The sequence below is a fragment of the Rhamphochromis sp. 'chilingali' genome, assembly GCF_963969265.1.
Source record: "Rhamphochromis sp. 'chilingali' genome assembly, chromosome: 18".
NCBI lineage: Eukaryota > Metazoa > Chordata > Actinopteri > Cichliformes > Cichlidae > Rhamphochromis > Rhamphochromis sp. 'chilingali'.
Window position 1 is genome coordinate 8,930,549 of NC_137945.1, and position 23,478 is coordinate 8,954,026.

At 39.9% G+C, this 23,478-nt stretch overlaps 1 protein-coding gene and 1 long non-coding RNA gene across 6 annotated transcripts; both read left to right on the forward strand.

Moving 5' to 3' along the window:
• The first annotated feature begins 794 nt into the window (after nt 1–794).
• LOC308385700 (serine/threonine-protein kinase H1-like) lies at nt 795–16,658 on the forward strand. Its single transcript, XM_080864811.1, has 3 exons — nt 795–4,547; nt 5,281–5,989; nt 15,438–16,658. Exons 1-3 carry the CDS (start codon nt 4,267–4,269, stop codon nt 15,837–15,839), a joined length of 1,392 nt encoding a protein of 463 aa, XP_080720937.1. The 5' UTR covers nt 795–4,266; the 3' UTR covers nt 15,840–16,658.
• A 163-nt stretch (nt 16,659–16,821) lies between these two features.
• On the forward strand, nt 16,822–22,884 carry LOC308385702. Of its 5 annotated transcripts, none has more exons than XR_013969602.1 (5): nt 16,822–18,931; nt 19,120–19,183; nt 19,327–21,205; nt 21,591–21,769; nt 22,580–22,884. It is a non-coding gene; the product is annotated as an uncharacterized lncRNA (long non-coding RNA). The 5 variants fall into 5 exon arrangements; XR_013969603.1 differs by lacking the exon at nt 22,580–22,884 and adding an exon at nt 21,946–21,998 and having other exon boundaries at nt 16,831–18,931; nt 21,629–21,769; XR_013969604.1 differs by having other exon boundaries at nt 16,835–18,931; nt 21,629–21,769.
• Nucleotides 22,885–23,478: the final 594 nt, after the last annotated feature.

Genomic DNA, 23,478 nt, shown 5'->3' on the forward strand with positions numbered 1-23,478 from the left:
CTCCTCTGACTTAAACCGATTCACTTCAACCCATAATGGTTTTTTTATTCCCAACGCTCCAGTATTACCAATACCACACACATGTTGCGGGTTCATTTATAACCAAGGACAGCCTTTTAGTAATCAGATAGAGGTTCGATAAACGCTGAACTGCTGACTCCCTCGAGGAAGGCTTCTGAAGGGCGATTTACCACCTCAGTGCTGATGTGATGTCTACCCTCTGCTGGCTCTGTGTGTCTGTATATGGAGGAGGCGTGGGGTATATGTGTGTGTACAGTCCTTTGAGAAGGGATAGACAGTGTGTGACAGAAGAACAGACTGATAGGCCCAGAATCCCCTTTGGCTCCTCTGGAAAAAAAAATAGCAGCAGACAAGCATCTGATGATGCAGCCTTATATTCTGTCCAGTGACAACACAATTTACACCTCTGAAAAGACACATCGATGCATAATAGCGTCTTTGACATTTTCATATAAATAAACATTTCCATCCCTCATAATGCAAAACAAATATTACGCAATAGGGGCTAAACCTCTGCTCATATCCTGAAAGCATTTCCATTTACTGTTTTTCTTTGATTTGATTTTATAAATATATATATATGTACATACGTGCCATGCTGTAGACCTTTTTATGGGAATAAGCTTGGTGGCCCACAGGAAATGATTTTTTTTCTCACAAAGCAAGAGTGACGCACATTTTTAATAAATACAAGAAAATAAAAGAAATGAAAGACAGAGAAAGTGGCAAGAGGGTAAAATTCTTTACAAAGCTGTAGAAAGAGAGCACAGAGGGCTACAGAAAAACATTTCAGCTTGAGGGTCTTCATCAGCATCACTGTAAAATATATACAGAGAATGTCTTAATATTGTTATAGAGTGGAAACAAATTAAAACAACCAGTTATATACACTGATTAGCCAGTTTGTTAGGTAAACCTCTTGATGAAAATATCTGATTTATCCGTTAACATTTAGGCATGTAGACCTGGCTCCAACTGAATATCTGAATGGTATCATTACACCTCTTATTACAGCCAATGCATGCAGGAAAGATTGTCTAAACGCACAACATGCGATGGGCTGCAGCAGCAGAAGACCACACAGGAACAGGAAACACAGGAAACAATTCATACAGCCTCATTAAAATTGGACAGTAGGAGATTGGAAAACATTTCAGATGACAGGGTCATAACGTCGCATCGACAACACGAACGCATGGATCCATCCTGCCTTGTGTCACTTGTTCAGGATATTTCTGGTGGTGTAATGATGTGGCGGATATTTTCTTGGAAAACATACAAACTGTGCATCATTCAAACAACTTCGACAACAAAAATCGACTACAAAATGTGCATCTTACGTTCCCTCAAAGTGTTATATTAATGAGAAGCCCTGAGAAAAAAATACATCTTTTAAAGAAAAGGCAATATACCACCTATAAAATGAAGAGAAAAAAATATTGGTTTTTCTGCTGGAGAGAGTTTCTGAGACTGAATCTAAGACAAAGTAAAAATTGATTTCACCTTTTTTTAATGCAAACCTTAACCACACTTTGATATAGTTAATGGAACTCGTAATCTTGATTTAAAGGAGCAACACCGTGACAAGAAGATTGTATTACAGCAGCAAATTGTTCACAGTTCAGCTGTGTTTTTAGCACCTGGATCAGCAATCACTGATATGAAATGGAAAATGCACTTCCAATTACCATCTACATGATGTGCGCCATGTATGGGTTGTGTCAGTTGATTCCGAGAACAGATGAATTATTGTCTTTCCTTTCATAAAGGAGGAACAAGCAAATCTTTTACTAAAGGAGGTAATAAGGGAAGCACTGAAGCACCTTTCCTTAGACTTTGAGAACTTGGACAGTTGTTGTTATGACAGCCACTCAGATCATTCTTGCTCAATATTCTCAGCTGGGAGAATTTCAGAGCAAAATTGACTATTCAACCACATCCATCATCCAGTGTCCAGGGGAAAAAATGCACCAAAAGGATGGTGTTTAAGTTTACTCCGTCTACCCAGAGTAACACAGATCCACTTAACTGACTTAAAAAGACAATTGTAAAAAAAAAAAAAAAAAATCGAGTTGCAAAGCACTACCTACAGAAAAGTTATGAAAAATATATATCTGACAATACCACAAACAACTGATTAAAATAATGCTGCCATAGAAATGTCACAAAACCCAAAATAACCTTTTCAAGTATCATAAAAGAAGTGTCTAGAAGTTATGGATATCTTTCTATAAATATGTTTTACTTTCCTCTGTGAGCTCCAAATGTTCATGAGCATGCAAACTTCATGCACAATTTATTCATAAACATGAACTCATTATACAGGCCTCATAAGCACATTATTTCTGTGCTGCTCAAGTGAAAAAGAATAATTTAAACTCGATGTACAGCGTGCTTGTGGTAAAAGGGAGCTTCTCCCCCTATTTGTGATGTCTTGGCTCTGCTCAGCAGCCTTGCATGAATAAATAAATAAATGCATGTCCTCCTGTCGTCTTCAGTTTCTTCAAGGTTTAGCTCCTCGAAACAATGTCCTGGGCAAAGGCGGGCATGGAGGAGGCTGTATGTCTTTTTGTTTTCCCCCCGCCTTCCTCGTTCCATTCTCTGAAGATTATGAACATATGATGACAGCAGCACAACATAATGCAGAAAATAGAAAAAAGTAGCTTAGCGCTTCTCACAGGCTTGACAGGGACACTGAAAGACAGACTGTGCTTAACAATCAAACAATACAGTGAACATACATTTTGCATTGGTTTCTAACACAAAAAGACACAAAAGTAGGAGAGAGAAATGTAGCAGGAATCCTGGAATCCTGTATTGCATCTGTGTATTGTAAACCCCCTTTAAAAAAAATAGACTGGTATTTATGTAGCAGTTTCAGCGTTTACTGACCGCTCACAGTGCTTTTACACCACAGACCACATTCATACAACACGTCACCTTCTCAAATCTATACCTATAGACATTTCAGACTCACCGGTTAACCTTAGATATCTTTTGGCTGTGAAAGGAAATCAGTGCACCCAGAGACAAAAAAATTAATAAATATACAGAAACAGGAAGAACATGCCAACTGCTCACAGAAAGCCCCCAGGAAGATCTGAGCCCATGAAATTCTTGCTGTGCTAACCAATGCACCACCATGCCACCGTTGATTTTTATGCATGAAGTTCAATGGGGCCCAGGATTTTGGATAATGTTTCCTGTAGCTCTGAAGTGAGCTTTTCAGAGCTGGAAAGAATAAACCTGATGATGTCATCAGGGTGCTATTGAGCTGCATTTTGGGAGTCCAGTATTTTTGGCACTCTGGTACTCACAAATATGCTGGCCTCTGGTGCTTTAAAATCCACCACTTTTTTCACTGTGTGAGAACCACAGTTACTGCAGGCCTCTGAAATGTATGTATATACAAATGTGGGGGCACATAGAAATAGAGCAAAATTCACCATCCAGTTTTTAATCCAGACAGGAATCATACATCTACAATGTAAAGACTGGACATACATACATATATACATACATATAAGATATTCTTTTAAATGGAAATAACCCCAAAGTTAATCCAGCAGGAGGCGACTCCTTTGCTTTAAAAGGACTTTCAGTTCTTTAGATGTCTATGTTCAAAAGATAGCTTTTAAATGATCCCACAGAGTAAAACATGTTGCAAATCAAGGCATGATTTAGGACTTGTTAGTCACAACTATTGTGACCAACAAGCAAGGAGAAACCTGCTTGCCACATCTGCCACCTGAGGCTGGATCTCCTTAGACTCCCATGCTAAATTTATTTTAAATCAAAAGAAATGCCTCATCAGCAATATTTGACTCCCGGCACTCACATATCTGCATGTAGAAAGACTATTTATTTAGTTATATGTTTAATTTGGAGAAGAATTTGTTCTCTTTTTTTCCACTTTTTTGTTTTTTCTTGGTTACAGTGTTATGTTGCCTAGTGACAGGAGTCCTGACTCCTTTTCCTGCTACTGTGGCAGTATAGCAACAATCTGCAAGGAGTGACAATAGCTTCAAAACAACTGCTGTTTACGTGACATTTTTACCACAAGTGACTGAAAGGATCACTTCACACACCTGACAAATTCAAACTTAGTGGGAAGGTGGAGCTTTACTGTTGCTGTGTACACACCTCGAGCAGGTAGTTGGGTTTGTTTGGGTTTTCTTTTTCTTTTTTTCAGGCCACTTTCAGTTCACAGCAGATGAAGGGGAATCTCGGCTCGCTCCATAGTAAATGTTGGTCTTAGAAATGGGTTGTGGGAACAGTAAGGTGCTGCCTGAGGCATCTAAGAAAAGCTATGTAAGTGTGGTGCAGTCACTAGTAGCTTTCAGTAAAGGACATGAGGATGATGATGAGCCAAAGAAACAAAAGAAGAAGCAAAAAAATCCATGGTTTTCTGCCAGTGTTGATAATCCTCACCTAGGACCAAGCAGCAAACAGCAAATCAAACAAAGACAAGAATGGAACAAGGTTCCCAGGTATAAGGACAAGTTTGAGCCACGCGTCACAGCACGGTAAGTGTTCACAGTTTGAATAATTATTTCTTCAGAGTTTTTAAAGCAGACAGTATTTTTCATGCTATGCTTGCTGGAAATTGTATTTTGTACATCCATGATATTTAAATCTGCCAATCTTGTACTGGAAAAAAAAAATCAAGAATCAAATATAACATGGTGGATGGTTGAAATTTAGGCCCCTCAAAATCCAGGAAAGTGGCAACTGATAGATTGGCTTTTATCCACTAATCTTGAGGCCAGTACATTATTTGGCAATAGCAATTTACAGCCAAACATAAGTGGAAAAGCCTGCATTTGCAGTGCTCATAGGAGCCTTTTAACATTCGTCTTTCTCATTCTTTCCAACCCAACATCCTGCAATAATGGTAGACAGTCATTTGAGATCCTTGGGGGTTTTAATGATGGAAACACCGCCTTCCTGTACTTGTCAGATAAAGGCCTAGAAACAATTAAAGGAACAAAACTGATTCCTTTTTAAGGGGAAACATGTGTATTGCTCATCATCCCATAATTCAAAGCTTGCATAAAGTATTGCCTTGTTTATTGGCGATCTAAATCAGGATCATACATATTGGTTTGATCGACTTTGCATGCTGTATAGCATAGTGCAAAACATATATTCCCATACATCAGGACTGCAGCTGCAGGGAGAGACATTTAGTGCTTTGCAGCAGTGTATCATGAGATAGTTATGCTGTAATGACTCACCATTCCCCTTCTGCCCTGTCAGGTATGACATCAAAGCCCTGATTGGTCGTGGAAGCTTCAGTCGTGTTGTGCGTGTGGAGCACAGGGCAACTCGCCAGCCCTTTGCCATAAAAATGATGGAGGTAGAGGCCCCAGAGGGTCGTGAGGTGTGTGATTCTGAACTAGCAGTGCTGCAGAGGGTGAGCCATGCTAATGTCATTCAGCTGGTTGAGGTGTTCCAGTTTCCACAGCGTGTTTACATGGTACTGGAACTGGCGACAGGAGGGGAACTTTTGGACCGCGTTGTCAGCAGGGGCCACTTCACTGAGCGAGATGCTACCCAGGCCATCCAGATGATACTGGCTGCATTGGTATACCTGCACAGCCTGGGAATCACCCACAGAGACTTGAAGCCTGAGAATCTTCTGTACTACCACCCCGGAGCAGACTCCAGATTGTTGGTGACCGACTTTGGATTGTCTGCTTTTGCCAGCACACTCACCAGGTGTGAGATTTCTGAACGAGGCAACGAGGAAACTGGAGAGTCGTGGTCTTTGAGGACCACTTGTGGAACCCCTGAGTACATGGCTCCTGAAATGTTGCTGAGGAGACCCTATTCCTGTGCAGTGGACATGTGGGCTTTAGGGGTAATTGCCTACATTTTGCTGAGTGGAACTGTGCCGTTTGAGGATGACAGCCGCACACGGCTCTACAGATCCATTGTGAGAGGAAAATATAGCTTCCGTGGAAATGTAAGTTTACTGGACTTTTTGTTCAGTTATGTTTAGTAAGTAATTTTGGATAGCAAATAGAGGTTCTAGAGGATTTAATAAACTAAATGAGAAAATTTTGCACCATAAGCACGTTGTGCTACTGCTAAAACTCTTTGACCAGAATAAAGGAAATATGAAGACAGATTGGATTTAAGTGCGACCCACAGCAGATTCAAGAAGAATTTTTGTCTTTTTATTAATTTTTTGGTGGGTAAATGTGCCTGTTTGTTGATGTTTTTCTGCTAATCATGAAATGAAAAATACACAAAATGTTGTTAGAGACACTATGAGCAGGAAAAGTAGCCCACAGATGTAATTTACAGGCTGAACTGAAAAACATACCCTTTAATGACAAACAAGTGGATATCAGCCATAAGGACCAGGTGAAAATGGAAAACAGTATGATAGGTTTGTAGCTTGAACCTATTCGCTGGAACGTTGAGGACAATATAATTACACAGCAAGCAAGACCCGAAGTAGGCAAAGTTCTTCATGTTACTCATGCATGAGGGAGACCTGCCTGGGGTCAAGCGTCGTTCCCCCACTTGACCTCCGTCAGACTCTCAGCCAGGTTCCTCATAGCACTCCTTTTATTGTGGTGACATGAATATGCATAGGGTCATTAACATATAACATCTTACATAGGTATACATGTGAACAAAGAATACTGTGTATGTGTGTGTGTGTGTGTGTATGTGTGTGTGTGTGTGTGTGTGTGAGGTCAAGATGTGACCCTGTGAAGACTCCCCAAACGCTGGTGCCAGGAGTCTAGCGGGTCCATCTGAACAAAAGGCTCTTATACTTAAAGAGATATACATATGTTTGCTATGACATATATCAACAAAGAGAAAATACGACCTCTCCTAGGAGGTGTGTGATCTATGCCAGAACACTCTGTAGAGGAGTGAACGCCCTCCCCCTTCATGCTACTCAGTTGTTACAGACCTCCTAGGATGAGACATTCTTTCAATCTACAAATGATTATACACCTCTAAGCATATATGGTTAAATATTTCTAAGCATAAATGACAATCAACAATACAAAACCTAACACAGTAGGATCCTGAAAATCTGTAGGCCGACTTACTGATAAGTATCCAAATTAACCTAAACCATGTCACTTGTGTTGGTGTAGAATGTGGATGATTTAAAAGCTAAAGTATTATTAACATCAATATGTTTCGAAGTGCCTTAGGTCAAGCCAGTATAGGTTGCTAGCACATAGCTAATATTAGCCTTTTAGCAGCTAACTAGGTAGAGTGCTAAAATAATTCCATACTGAAATCATATTTTTATACAGTTAAATGTGTTTTCTTTGCATTTTATATTGTGAAGTGACTTTTCCCCCACTGAGAGTGGTATTCATATGCTGAACTCTAGCAACACTCAGCGAAACTGTCTGTTTAAAGTAACTGTTAACGTGCTGTAGCTTGTTGCTAGCACAGTGATTGCTTGGTTTATGGAATGCAAAATTATGATCAAGTTTTATACTTCTTTTATACTTCCCAAATAGTGCTGTGGTAACTTTTATTTGTGATCTACATGTTGCACTGGTTTCTAAACAGTCGGTTTATTTCAATATAACATGCCCAATCTCCCAGGAGCCATTCAGTTTGGACCATGATCGCAAACTGAGTGATGAGATTCAGCTGCAGGTAATTTCCTAACAGGACAGGCACAGCTTGTTAATTGCAACCAGAAAAGCATTTAAATTTAGGTCATACATGTATATGTTAAATCTAGGCCTAATGTGGCAGAGAATCATTATAATGAAAACATTCTTCAGTAACTGACAGGCTCTAATGTGGGACTGCAAACCGTGCAAATATTTTTTGACATTGGTTCTGTTGCGCTCTTCTATTAAAACAACTTAGATCACTTCAGGAAATGCCTGATTAACAAAAGTTTATTTCTTTACCGTCAACATGTGCAACGCATTTTTTTGCAGATTTCATGGGGAATCTTGTGTGTGTGTGTGTGTGTGTGTGTGTGTGTGTGTGTGTGTGTGTGTGTGTGTGTGTGTGTGTGTGTGTGTGTGTGTCTGACAATCCGTGCAGGTCGTGTTAGAGGACAACTCATGAGATTATGGTGAAAACTGTGAGCGCTGTCCATGGTCCTGAAATTTTAACAGTTTAATTTGACTGTAATAAAACTTTATTAGGGAAAACTGTGTTTGATCTCTATCTGAGGCACGATTGTTTTCAAGATAGGGTTCAAAGTCCATGTCGTCATCCCTTTGTTCTCTCAGTTCTTCAGCTATTTCACTTCAAATCTGATCGTGCAGGCTATGATAATCCTGCACCTGCATGAGTTTTCATGCTTGATTTAAATATTCCTCTTTCTATATTTTATGCCTTGAGAAAGAAACTGCCAGGAATGCATATGCAGGAGGCTCAGTTGCAAAAATCTCCAAGTTTCCACCTCTTACAAGCAATCTTGCCATTGCGCTCTCTTTTTAAATACCAACTTTACTTTTGTTAGGGAAAAACCCAGTTTGTTTTGGCATAAGGCATTAAATCTTAATCTTGAAAACAGAAGGAAGCTGGAGAAAACTGTCAAGGTAACCTTGAGCATCTATTAGAAATGCGTCTTTGTTCATTTTCAACTCTTTGGCCAGCTGTGGCCTCACCCACTGAAGTGCATCTGCTTCCAGCATAATCATTGAAAAAAATGTAGTTTTAACTAAATCCCTGATTTTCATTTTGACATCTGGTCTTCTCCCTATAGTATAATCTGGCATTATTTATGACGTGCATGCTCTGAAATTATGCAAAACATTTCTTCACATATGGTCATTACATCTACTCACCACACAATAATAATTCATACCTTAATCACTGCGCTTTTAGAACTACCAGAAATGGTACCATCCTTCCATCCTTGCCTGACATAAGTAGGAAAAAAAAGTCAGCTCAGCACATTGCAGTACTGGTGTGGTAACAAGGTGAACCTCTCCTTGTTTTCATGTCTTCTTCTGCAATATTGCAAAGCACATGAAAGAAAATGTGAAAGTTTGTTGTGATGTCTTTGAGTTCCTCGCTTGGTTTGGTTCTTTGAGAATGCTTTGAAATGGTGGGAAATGGGGCCTTGCGTGATTTTCTCCCCACTTCCCTATATCATATAACTGAAGTGGGTATTTTTAAAAGCTTATTCAGTCAAGCTCAGTAGTGAGTTCGGGCTTGTTCTTTCACGCTGATTACACACAACGCTGGATTATTCACTGGGCTTTAAGCCTGGCTCGATTCTTAGGGATGCAGTCTGACATTTTAGTCTGGCATACAAGAGGCTCCCTTACATAGGCCCTGGACTATTATCCCTGTGTTTACCGCTGCACTGACCACCAGCTGAACAATAATGCAAAATCCTTCTAAACTTCATGCAAGAGCTTATTTTATGTTTTTCACGGTGGTTTTTGACATAGCACATATGTAGGCCACGCTAGTGAGGAAAAAGTCTTGACATTAAAGCTAAAAGCAACATTTATAGAACCGTACGCTCAGTCTCTCACATCTCAGTGAGATGCAGTCAAGGCATCAATCTGTAAATTCATATGGTCGTATTATAAAGACATCATACATGGCTGAGTAACAGTCCAGGGCTTGATAGATCAGCCATCAATCACATTTCCATGTTGACAAGGCACTTATTCTCTGTCATGTGCGAGTATCCACCCTCTCCAGCAGAGTGACAACACAGTTAAGCGCGCACGCTGTGATAATAATGTAGTGAAGGTTGACAAGTACCCACAAAACGTGGACGTCTGTCATCACAAGGGCTCCTCATGTCATTAAGAAGGGTTCCTCTCTTTGGGTGCCTCAGGAATTTCTTTCACATACTAAACTTGACTTGAAGCGCATCAGTTGGAATGATATGTCCACCAATTAAACAAAGTGACTATTGGACTTTGCCCCCTTCCCAAAAAATGTGCTTTTCGCAGCAAGAAGGGGAACACTGACTGACTGGATCCTCAGTGTCTTACGGCGTACTACTACTGAATGACAGGGGTGGTTTGCCTGGAGTGATATCTTCTTGACTTGAGATGTTACAAGTGAATGTGATTGGATGTCAATCCAATCTGTGCATTTTCACCTCCACAGAGACTGGAGAGCAGGTGTTGCCAATAACATGAACAATGGCTCGTTCCAATCAAGTGTCCCAGTATGGCGTAACAGTGCAAACAAAGCAAATGCCATAGCGAGACACTGAAAGTAAAGCAGTCGAAAGGAATGAAGACATAATTAACTCGATTTCTGTGGTCAATAGGAAAAAAAGGAGTAAAAATAAAGTTGGTATGATCACAGATGCAGTCAGCATGGCAAGACAGCCTTTGAAGACATTTGCTGGCAGTGCACATTCTGCTTCAACAAGATGGCAGAGATGCAGTAAATTAGTACAATTTGACACAACAAGTGATAATATTAAACAGTGGAAACCATCTGGTAAATCTAGATATGGTTTAAAACCCAAATACCCGCTGCTATTAATTTATTGAAAACCTGCAGTGCTGTATTAGAGCAAGCCCGGTACATTTATTAGATTTTTGTTACCTATCCAGCGTATCAGCCCCTTTTGCATTATGAAGTGTTACGGCAACACAAATTTGTTTAATGGGCTTTACAAAAAATAAATAAATAAATGCATAAAAATTATGTAGACTTGCTGCCTCGTAAAATATGTGTATCTGCTTAATAAGGGTGAATAATAATATTTTGAGTGTTTAGTACTAATGAGGATAATTCACATGAACTAAAAGAATTTCAGTTTGAATTAAATGCACTTTGGACAACCTAGGTTTAGCAAATTTTATCATTTAAAAAGAAAAGAGAACTAAAAAAATCCCACTTTTGTTACATTTCTGTTCCCCATGCGCTGCGCAATAACAGGTCCACAAACCCTAACAACACCACTGACCAGGAGCACTAATCAAAACAAGAATCTCAATCACCACAAGACTGCAAAATTACTGAAGCAAAAATCCCTGCGCTGCTAACTTAAGGGTTTAAAGTTAAATATTAACAGTGCAGACGATGAAACCAGATCAAATTATTAAATCAAACAAGTATGCAAGGCTGTACTCTAAAGCAAAAACTCAATGCAGATAACTCAATATAAGTGAGGGTATTGTTTGCATTTACAGTGTTACAGGAATGAGTTATTACTTTTAAGCCTAAAAGTTTCACTCTACCCAGCCCAAAGCCATGTTAAGTAAGTTAGCATATTTCTGTATAACCACATGCATTAACACATGGGTTTTTTTAAGCATTTACAGCAGACTGCAGTCATCGGAGACCATGTATAAATATGTATTCAATGATGCAGTGTAGCAAAAAGGATTAACTTCAGGTACAGATGGACATAACTGTTTTTTCTCCTCTTCCTCACTATGTAAATTAATACACAGGGGCTGCAATTACAAACATTTTTCCAAATGTATCAGCAACCTTTTGTTTTTATTCAGGCTGAACGGGGACTTTGGGCACATGCATGTGTGTAATTTTGCGTGAAAATGTGAGTGGGATGGGGGAGGTTTGAGGAGAGAGGCGAAGGTGAGACTGAATCGGAAATGCAGAAGGCCGCTGGCACCTTCCCACGAATTGAGTCCCTTTGTCTCACCGGCAGCCCCCACCCCTTCTTTTATTGCACTAGCAGCAGACACACAAACGGTACATTCATACGTGCCATGCACGCTCCACTCACAGGTGCAGCAGCTCCTCGCCTGAGGACCTGTAGTGCAAACTCACGCTGATGTGTTTGCTCAGTAGTGAGCGTGAGGAAGAGGGGGAGCCGGGGGTTGATGGCACGGGAGTGAGGGAGGATGCGAGTGAGGAAAAGAGGAGGGGGCAGAGGACAAGCAGGACAGAAGAAGGAACGGATGTAGCCTCAAGGGCTTTGAACGCCTTATCACTTAGTCCCTTCTCTCTGTATAAGACAAATAATTTCCTTTGCACATAATCGGGGACATCTCATCTGTGTGACTGTATTTTGTTTGTGTGCCTGCGAGCGTGAATGTGTGGCAGTCTTTTGCATGTAAAGCAGCAGTCCTCGCATTAGTTCTGTCCAGGTAGCCTGGTAACCTCCTCTGCATTCTGCCGCTGTGTTATGGAAGCCACACTTTCCTGACCCAGCCCAAATGTCTACATCTCCAAGCAGGAGGCCAAATGGGGTAATGGTTAGGCCAGTCTGCCCCCTAGTGAGCACCATGTGAACAGCCCCAGCCTCCACTTGGCCACAGTATATTGTACATGACAGCCCACTCTCTCCTGCATCCGAGTATTGATATTTTGATTACTGTGGGTTAGCTGGTACTTTCACCTGAATTAGCAACAGGCCACCTTCTCTATTTGGACTTATTATGATGAAGCATATTTACCTTGGCTTTCTTGCTCGGGGAAGGCTGCCAGGTGAATCAGATTGCAGTAAATTGTGAGACAGACACTCGTGGAGTGCTTCATGTGATCTGCTCTTGCTGCTTCTCCCTTTTTACTCCCAGCAGGAGCCTTGATGGTTGCACCTGAGAGGTGAGAGTAACAAAGGGTATAACGCCTGCTCTTTTAGTCCACTCTCTGGGCATCTTCTGCTTCTCCCTGTCCAGCACCCTGCAAACATTTACCATGCACCACTGACACCTGACACGTCCACACCCCACTACATGTTCAATTAGATAAACTGATCAGGAAATTGAACCCGGTTGTCCTTTGTTTGTTGCGGGCCTGAGCTGAGCCGGTAACACTCATTACTCAAAAGTGCGTTATCCTCCTGATCACATTAGCGCAATCCAAGCTTCTAGCGTTTTCTTCATTTGTTGCAATTACAGCTTTGTCAGGTAAAGATGTAGCGTGGCGCAAACACAGTCACTGGAGCTTCTCATTCACTCTAACAAGATGTTGCTCAATAAGCCAAGCCCTGTAGGTTTTTCCACTGCTTATACCGTATCTGCACTCCACTCATCTCCCTCCTCTCTCTTTCTCTCCCCTCGTTGGCTAGCTCTCAGCTCAGCAGTGATGTATAACACTAGCTCTCGCCCCCTTCCTCTAAACGCAATAAAGCCTTTGTGTATTTTGACGTGAAAAATGTTCAAAATAAGGGGGAGAGATAAACTTCCTGAAGGAGGCTCAGTTCCAAGGAGGCAACTCAGTTATGTCTCTTCTTCTTTAAGTGTACAGGAGGAAGGGAAACTTTTGATACCTCTCAACAGCAGCATCAAAGACTTTTACTGCATAATTCCAGCTTTTTTCTCATACATTGCCATCAGGCACTAAACGTATGTATTCCCGTTATTTCAGATCAAGGACAAAAGGCATCTGCTAGCCACAGCTGCTATCAAGTGTGTATTTCACGGCAAGGTAATAAGGGGCCTCGCCAAATCACCACCAGTGCCAGATAAAGGGGAAAGTCAGACTTGTTAGTCGTGGGAGCTCAATCAAACGGTGTCACTCTGCCTGCCTCTCAGGTGTGAAATAACAACAGTGTGAGAAGAAAGTTTGACTGAGAATCTTTTCTTTTTTTTATGACTCGTTCTGCTGGCAGCTCAGCACCCTGTGCTGTGCTTATACACTCACACTCCCCACCCCACCCCCAGTCACTACACTGTGAGAATAAGAAAGTCCCCCACTTCTTTGAATTCCTCTCACCGGCAACAGTCTCGCGATTGTCAATTTCATGCTTGATTAATTGTCATTACTCTGCCAGAGACAAAAAAAGGAGAGAGAAATGTATTTCAGGATTAAAATGGAGAGCTAGACCTCCCTAAAGAGTGAGATTTAGTCTGAGCAAGGTTGAGCAAAGAAGCAGAGAGTTTTACACTCTGATTTCACTGCGTTTAGCTTTTTCAGTCCTCAGACAAACATGCCAGAGAAATATTTGAGCGCACTGTGCTGAATATGGAAATAGAGAACAGAGATTAAGAAAGGGATCTTTTCATTGTGTTCAATACTACTCAGTAATAATTGAAATCACCAAATTTGATGGAAAAATCATGCAATTTGTTTGCTAATTACTCTAGTTACATAAGTGTTAACAAAGGTGTACCACAGGGTTCTGTTTTAGGACCTCTTTTAGTTGCCTTTTTTTTAAAAGTGTCAAAATTTAGAAGGACTACAATTCATCTCTATCTTTAAATAATACTTTTTCATAGACGATAGTTCCTTTTGTGGCCCAAGTGGTACTGTACTCCTACAATTCAATCCTAAATTTATTTAAACTCAGATCTAAATGCTGCCTTTAGAAGTAAACATCACTACTTTCAGCAGGACACATACTGAAAACTCTCATACTGAAAATATCCTCTCATTAAAAAATAAAAAAAATGTGCTTGGCTGGATGACAAACTGTGCTTTAAATAAAACATATAAGTGAGTTTTGGCAAATCTCTGGCTTCACATATATGTGAAACTATAAATCAGTATTGCACTGGACCAGGTTCTAAGATGAAAACTGTCTCTTAATGCCAACATTAGAAAAAAAAATGGATTTAATTTGCTAAAAGCCAGACAAGTGGAACCATCTGAAATTTGTACAATTAGAGAAGTTAATTTCTTTTAAATGTGAAACTTCTTGGTCACATCAAGCACAGCGACCTTTTGTTGTCATTTTTACTTACAGTATTGCTTTATTATGTCAAGTTTTTATTGTTTTGAATATATTTATATGTATGTTTTCTTAGTTTAATTGTAATCAAGGATTTTTGTAAAATTGTGATAATGATTATGACCATTCAACATTAACCAGTTGCCTGTTTTTCTTTTTGCTTTGATTCCAGATCAATCTAGTTGAAAATCTGTATCAATAATATTTTTATTTAAAATTTGATGGAAGCACAAAGGTCATCACTTTCCCGAGGCAGGCCTCTAGAAAGTTGATTCCCTGACTAAGAACCAAGGCTGTGATGAATAATTTAATGAATTTGAATTATGATAAGGATTCTGATGTCTTCTCTCACCCTGCAAAGATGGCTTTGCCGATTTCAAAGCACTCTTTAATGTCAGCTTGGGTCATGACAAGGCGGATGATTTGCAATGGATTCCACTGAAGCTCATCTTTGCTGCCTTTATTGTGAAGCTAATGCAGGCTAAGATTAAACATGCACCCAAAAAAATCCCACACATGCAGCAGAGCCGTCCTACCTCCCAGTCTTTGTATTCATTCAGCCAAGACTGCTGCTTCCTTTTGCCCAGTGACATTTAGCTTTCTTTTGAGTTTAGTTCTGCTTGTTAGGCCTGCAGAGCTCAGGGATCATAGTTTTATTGCTTTGTTAGAATGAAATCTTGCATCCCGCTTTGAAGCAGCTCTGAATCTGTGCATGCGCCTCTTCTAGATACCCAGCTATTAGAGCGCTGTGGGTGTCTGTGTGTGTGTGTGAGGGGTTTTGTAGGCTGAATTGTCATCTTCTTGGGTGAGAGTGTTAATAGTCTGCTTGTTCTATCCACAGCCTTGGCCTTCAGTGTCCAACTTGGCTAAGGACTTCATTCTGCGCCTGCTAGTGTTGGACCCGGCCACCCGCCTCACTGCCGAAAAAGCCGTCCGCCACCCCTGGGTGGTCACCACGGCAGCCAACTCCTCCATGACGAACCTCCATAGATCTATTTCGCAGAATCTCAGGCAGCGGGCATCACGCAGCTCCTCCTGGTGCCCCAGCAGCAGCACCACAAGCTCCACTGATGCCAGCAGCCTGGGAAGGCTAATGCCACCAGAGACAAAGCCGAAGCAGCAGCAGCAGCAGGGAAGAGCAGCTGGACTGATTCAGCCTCAGAGAGCCATACAACCTCGAGCCAGAGGGCACAAGGAGCATCAGCATCATCCAACTAAAGCATTAGATTCACGAGAAGGCTAATGAAAGGATGGAACCAGCTGCCCCAGCTCTGCTCACGAACCACAGGGAGCCTAAGTGCCTGGGACAGGTGTTGTGACAAGAAAGTTTTCTGGATTGAAGTCAGGTTTTTCTACCAGAGTAATAACCCAGGTTCCCCTAAAGGCTCATTTCCATCTTCCATTAGTTTCTTGTGGGTGAATATCCTTTGATTCTGAGGTTCTGGCCAATACAGAGACAGAGCTGTCCACCTCCACAAAATCTCCAGCCCCTGGTTATTCACACTGCTCAGACTAATGGATTCAAGGTCTCATTTAGATCATTATGAGTCACAACATCACCTGCCTGTGAAGAGGTTCATTCTAAAAACCTAAAAATTTATCATTTGAGCAATGGGAGGTAATCATAGCCAGGATGATAAAATATTGCTGTTTCCTCTTTGATCTATTTTTTTTTATTATTTAAACTCCCCCATCACCACACAGCATATTTTGAGGAAAAAGAAGGAAGTATGACAGCGCTCTTGTCTTTCCCTTTGTTTTCATTCCTCCTACATAGGAGCACCCACAGTCCTGTGGAAACACTGAAAGCACAACCCATATATATACAGTGGCAGGCCTCTATCACGTTAAAACGAAGCCCTGGGATAAAGAGCTGCATCTTCTCCTGCACACTTTGTGTGAGCTGTAAACAACAGCAAAGAGCCTTCTTAAGAATATGTGTTATTTTCCAGTGAGAAGTTTTAAATTGAAATGCAAATATGTTACAGGAGGGGAAAGGCGTGGAAAGGCTGGATTAAAATGCAAGCGTGATGCCAAATATAATTGCCAGTGAAATCCAGTGTTATTTATCAGACATTACGTTTTAAAAGATTTAACAACAAAAGGAAAATCCACCAGATATTGGTGGATTTTCCTTTTGTTGTTAAATCTTTTAAAACTAATGCTTGGACTGTCTATGGATTCAAACTGTTTCTGACAATTGTAAGAGTTGTAAGTGTAAGAGAGCGCAATAAAAAGACAGCACAAGAGAGACGAGACAGTTTGTATATTAAAGTTTAATATTCAAGTCCATGGTTGTAAAAAAAAAAAAAAATCTAGATTATTTTCAAAACCACTGATGCACATATACACATTAGCCACAACACTCAAACCACTAACTAGTGAAGCAAAACACATTAATCATTTCAGTGTGAAATCCTTTGATTTGACACGCACACCCTGCCAAAACAATGGCAACCAGTGGGCTCCCTGGCGCACCCCAATGGCAGTGGTTTCTTGTAACAGAATAAAACACAATTTGTTCATATTATTCACATGGTCAAAAATGTCATAACACTGTTAGCTTTTTTAAATATCTTTAACAAAATGCTAAGATGTTCCATGCTATGCTCTCAATCCCTTCTCGTGGCCTTCGGCTGACAAATACTACAAGCTGTTTAGTATCAGCTTGAACTATCTTGGCCAAACACCAGTCAGGCAAAATTAACTTCAAGGTCACATCATTTTTGCTCTTGATAATGAAACTTTAGAGATGGCCGTGGGATGCAGCTGGAATCTTTAGAAAGTGCTAATAAATGGACCTTAAGGTTGCCACTGAAATACAAGTTCAACTTGGAAAAACCACCCAGCTCCATTCTCACCAATACAGCAAAGAAGATGCTTTACCAAGCTGTAAAAATGTACACTATTTGGAAGAGGTCTGTGTATTATTTCTTCAGCAGGGAGCACAGACACTTAACACTCGCCTCTCAAAGGCTGCCCATACTCAGTGACCCGAGATCAATGTCCCTTTGGGCAGAACAGAAGAGCTGCCGGTTGGAAGTAAAAGGGAAAAAAACACAGAGAACAGCATACAAGTAGGATGGTGGTGGGCAAAGAAAATCTCCTTAAAAGACCTGAGCCAACACTGCGTGGTCTTCTTTCTCTGTCCTTTGATGCCTTTTCTATATTTTGCTTTAAAATGAGTCAGTAACTTTTTGCTCTTAGAACCATATCGCTTCATATATGATGAGAAAACTTCATTTTCTTTGCCTTTTTTTCCCCTGAACTGTTTGCAAAGTTTGACAGCACGCTTGAGAATGAGCTGATTTGTTATGGATTTCTGTTTCAAACTCTGCAAATAAAATTCCATTCACGGGCTGATAAAGAAATTTGAATTGAATTAAACCAAATCGAAGTCAGCAATAGTGGAAAGTGGTCTTTTTGTTTAATCCTTTATCTTTAAGACGGGAAAGCAAACTAACTGTCACGTCTTTGTATTGGCCAGCTCATTTTTGCACACTGACTAATTCCATTGTTTTTGCTGTTATAGTAGGTTTAGAGTGGGCAGTGAGAGCCGCTTGATCTCGAGGAAATTTCTATACATATTTACTGCTGTCTTTAATAGAGCTCTGCAGAAAATCTCCCTATTATTTTAGCTTGTGATGCTATGTGATCAGTCAGCTATTGCTGCGCGAGATAAAACCATACTATTATTCATTATTCCCACCAGTTGCATGCAAATAAAGCTACCGTTATCGTTCACATAGCTTATTTTTTGACTTCTCTACCTTGCAAATTCAACATATTGGATTTGAGGTTTAAAATATCTCCTCTTGCAAGTGGAGGAAAGTCCTGAGCCTTTGTATTTTGAGCAAGAACTGTGTCCTCAAAACTCATTTAGCTTGTGTGCTGCTGGGTCAATATCTTTTGGGGCTTTAGTCGCATGCTATGGTCAGCAAGGCCAAACAATCGAGAAAGCAGAGCTCTGCAAAGATTGTAAGAGATAGCGTGTGCTCTCTAACACCGGCCCAGTGCTATATGAGGACAAGTATGACAAGTAAGTGTCTTTTTCTTTTCTTCAGCTTTTCTCAGCAGAAAGCTGGGGAATTATTCTCTTTATCTTTGGCCTTACTTGAAGAGATCATTTGCTGCTCACGACCCTGAAACATAAGCCAGTTGATCCACTTGTGGCTGCTACAGGAAAGAGGATAACAGAGGGAGGGAGAGGTGGCAAAGTCCCACAGCTCGTGTTTTGCACAGGATGTGTATAAAGAAACCATCTGGTCCCACCCCCAGAGGGAAGGCACCCCTACTCTCCTTCACGTTTGTCTACACACAGTAGAATCAGTCAAGGTAAGTGCCTTTTATTTCTATTGTATAAACCAAACACCCACAGGTCAAATTCATAGTCTTTTGTAAGCTGCTCAGTGCAGAGATTATTTTCCTTAAACAGCAATTACAACTCCACTCTGCCTTAATGATTTGAGAGGAAAGAATGGTCAACATTTTAGCCAGTAAATTACTTTTTTTTTCTCTTCCAGATGAGCATCCTATTTGCTGTTGTCCTGTTATTGTACTGCAGATGCAAAGCCACAGGAACACAAGGTGGGTCAATACTTTTCTCATTGAGGATGCAATGAAAGTAAACTGTCTCATTATTCTTGCCGCTCAGAAATTCTCATTTAGATTGTAGCCCGGATCCCACCAGTTGTTTGCCAGTCAAAATTTGCTCTTGTCATCTGCTGCAGGCTGAGCCGCTCTCTCTTTTATATGCAGCGCAGCTCCAGACGCGATGGGACAGCAGGTGGACGTGCGTTCACTTCTGTGGGGCAATTTTTATTCTTTTCTCCTTTTTTTTGCAGTGTGTCACAATGATAAAAGCAAATGGGTTTGAATCAAATTTTAGGAAATACACTTATGTTAGTTGCCTTCACAGAAAGATATCCAGGATTTCTCTCGTCTGTGTAATCACTACTCATTCGCAGACAGTTGTGAGAGGATGGACTCCCCTCTAGTGTGTCTGAATGCTAAATATGAAGCTGCAGCAAACAGTCAGGTACATTAGCTCAGCGGTCCAACCGGTTTATGTCCGACAGTATTTTCAGGGGTCGTCCTTTAAAGTGTCGCGGCTAAATACAACAAAATAAAACCAGTACCACTACCAAAAAAAAGAAGATTTATTCATAACACATGGGAAAAGACCCAGGGAAACCTAGTTAACGATAAAAACAATAACAAAATAACGATAAAAACCAATAAAAAACATACATTTCACACCTGAGCCTCCACTCTCGCAGTCCGGTACCAAAAGACTCATGGACCGGTGGTTGGGGACCGCTGCATTAGCTCACTACGGATGAGGGAACCAATCGGCTAGTTAGCCGATTTATCCTTTGGGGGCAACAGTATTTTTTGTTTGGCTCATAAACTCTACTAGCCACCAGTATTCCCACCATGTGAAGTCCAACTGTTTCCAAATAGTTGTGGCTCTAAATAAAAAAGTAACCCTAAAGCATACCTTCCTTTATCTCTTTTTTTTTTTTTCACTTTCATAATTAAGACCACACACTCAACAGGAAAATACTCAGAGGTCATTTTCCTTTTCCTTTCTGCAACCAAATGTATCTGCCCTGCTGGCCATTGCCAAAAATGCAGGTTATAGTTTAAAGTTTTTAGTTTATTTATTTATATAGCACATTTAATTACAACAGGAGCGTTGACCAAAGTGCTGTACAAGAATACAACATACCTAATAAAATAACTTATAGTATTGATAGCAAACACCAAATATGAATTAACAAATAACTCTCATGCTGTATTAATATGGAACTCCAAAGTGTTCAAAATTAAATAAATAAATAGGTCAAGATGAAATAAATAACTATGTGAATAAATAAGACACAGATATGTAATGTGAGAATGATATTGTGAAATAATGGAACACATTTTGAAAACAATGCTCATTATTGTGAAACATATTACACTCTGCTATATATATTTTCTTATTATTGTGAAATATTATTTCATGGTCATTATTTTTCACAATAACAGAGATTATTCCTGAGGCATTTTATTTATTTCCAGCCGTTTATATTCCAAAATGACCTTTTTTCAAAGTCAGTCTTTATTTCAAAATCCCGTTTTTCCCGATGGTCTATTTATTTCATAATGCGACTTTTCAGCAGAATGACTTTGTCTGTCAATCAAGAAAGACAGGGCGGAGCCAGTTGTGTGATTGGTTGCTCCTTTACTCAGACATAAGTAATAGCACATGAATTGTCGATTTAGGTTTAATGGTGCAATGCATCTCCTATGCAGCTGGCGGCAGTATGCAGCTCAAAATAAACTTAAGGCACCGACAAATGCAAAACACTGGGCGCGAATAACGTTACAGGTGTATCAATTCTTGTGAAGGGCATGGCTGCAGGAAACAAGTCCGTTTCTGAGTTACTCAGAGAACTTGCTAACCGCTTAGATTGAACGTCTTCACCTCAGTCTGCGTATTGCAGCAGTGTACTGGAGATGAAGTGGTCCCTGGTCCAAGTTCTCATCACAACCGCACAGTGTTAACGTTAGCAAATGCTAACGCTATCACAGCTAGCTCCACTCCACGAAACGCTGTTCAGGGTAAGTAACGATATGTTATTATTGCTTGGTTAGTCTGTCTGTCTGGCAAAAATGAGCTTTTTAATCAGTTTAGTCACAGATTTTTTTTAATACTGTTTTTTATCATAGCAAAGAATTCTATAAATTAGGTAAGAGAAAATAATTGTCTTCTGGGTTAATGTCTGTATTACTATTTACATTGTTGTAGGTAATAGTTATTCATGACTGTTTTAAAGTGGCTTATCTTCTGTGCTAATATGGAAGACAAGTAATCTATGTGAAAGAAAAGAAAGCAATTTTAGTTCAACGTAGTGATTTTGTAAGTGGGTATAATTTGAAAATGCTTTTACTAGTACAGTGGATGTTCTTTAAATATTTAACATTTAAAGTGTGTGTCACTTTACAGACTCCAACTTCAGTTTTGGTTTGGTCTCACCGTTGTAGGTCATAACACAAACAAGTCGTCAAGTCAAGCAGCTGAGGAAAGGGCTTAAGGAAACCATGGTATGGCCGCTTCTGACAGAAAGATCAGACATCATTCCTCCTTTCTTACCAAGGGAATCAGAGACTGCTCCCTGTTGTGAGGTAAGGTCAGGTCACATCTTTTAACATCTGAATAGTAAAGCTATTTGGTTAATTTATGAAGGATGAACATTAATTGTTGACACAAAACACCAATATACTGTTTTGTATGCGTGGGTTAGTTGAACAGCTGGGTTACATTTAATAAAAATACACCTAATGTTGCTGATGCTCTTAAGACTACAAGATAAGTAAAGCTATAAAATGACTGTGGCCTGCCACAGAAGATGAAGAAGAGGAATGCTCTCGAGGATAAATGCAGAGTGGCAGGTTACCTTCGGTCCTTCATTGAAAATGGTAAGTCTGCTACGATAGGTATTTTGCCATTGGTTTTCTCTGATTATACTTTGGTAAATTACATACAGTCCAGTGATCTTGGGTCATTAACAAAGTACACTATAGTAGAGCTGGGCGATATGAGATTTTTTCATATCACGATATTTATTTTTTATTTTTTTATAAAAAGGACAAGAGCGGTGAGGTCTATCGCAATAGTTTAATTTTTCTATTGAGAAAAAGTTATTTCGCAATACATATCGTTATCGTTCTATCGCCCAGCTCTACGCTATAGTATAATTTTGTTTTGTTATTTGCTCCATGCAATACATAAGAGTGGTGGCATTATCAGTTGCACTAGAATTGTATGTAGACTACTTTTAGCTTTGTTAACATAAAAATATCTATAAAAGCTACAACAGCAATTTGAGTGGGGCAAAAATGTCTGGTGCCCTGTATGTAAGTGGTCATCTTTTATGGTATTCAAAATAATGAATATAGGATGTCATTATAGTTTAAAACAATCTTCTGTTGCAGCATCTTGTGCACAACAAAAAGCCCTCATCAAGTTTTGGACAGGATGGGAAGTCTTGCCGAGAAATGACTGTGGAAGTGGTCAACAGCAATCTTCCAAAGTCTTCCACCGGTTTTGAAGTACTACGTCTTCCTGCACACTACTGTACCTATGAGTCATTTCTAATGGACATTCAGGTGTGTCTCAACTCTACTGACTCAGGTTTTGGTCTGGTTTACGATTGATTCCATAACCACATGGTAAAATTAGACCATTTCTTCTTTCTTGCATCACATTACTGTACTCGGTGTTCAAAGAAACGGACAATCTAGTGCGTTCTAGTTCTTTTTAATACACTTGACAGTGAAAAATACAGAGTACAGGTGTGCATTTATGGCTTTTTTAATATAAACTGATGAAGAGTTCAGATATCAAAATCAGTTGTTCACTGTACATTATAAATTACACAATATGTTTTGTTTATACTCGCTACTGATACAAAAAAAATTTCTAGAAAAAATTATTTGAATTAAGATGTTACACTACTCTACTGTGTTCATTGTATTAAATCTGCTCAGAGTTGACATGTACTGTATATCCAACCAAGAAATGAATATCATTAAAGTGACAGCTGTATAAAACAAATCCTGTTTTATAGCCACTCACTGTTTTGTTGAAAATGAAATTGGTTATGCTGTTTTGAGTCAGTATTAGCTACAAAGCTGTAGAAATTTAAAAAAAAAAAAAAAAAATCCTCCTGACATAGAAACTGATTAAATGTAATAATGTCTTTCTACAAGTGATTTTGAAGTATTGGTAGCACAGCAGGGTCTTGTTCATTCAGTGCATCTGGGAGCTGAATCTCAGGAATGGTGATCTCATTTGATGGGCAGCGATTATGTTGTCCTGTCCAGTCCACACC

Bases quoted from the DNA above. Each gene is read 5' to 3' on its own strand.
- LOC308385700 (XM_080864811.1), top strand. From the start codon at position 4,267: ATGTTGGTCTTAGAAATGGGTTGTGGGAACAGTAAGGTGCTGCCTGAG. The intron at 4,548-5,280 runs GTAAGTGTTCAC...CTGCCCTGTCAG, and splicing joins GAGCCACGCGTCACAGCACG to GTATGACATCAAAGCCCTGA. The intron at 5,990-15,437 runs GTAAGTTTACTG...TTCTATCCACAG, and splicing joins AATATAGCTTCCGTGGAAAT to CCTTGGCCTTCAGTGTCCAA.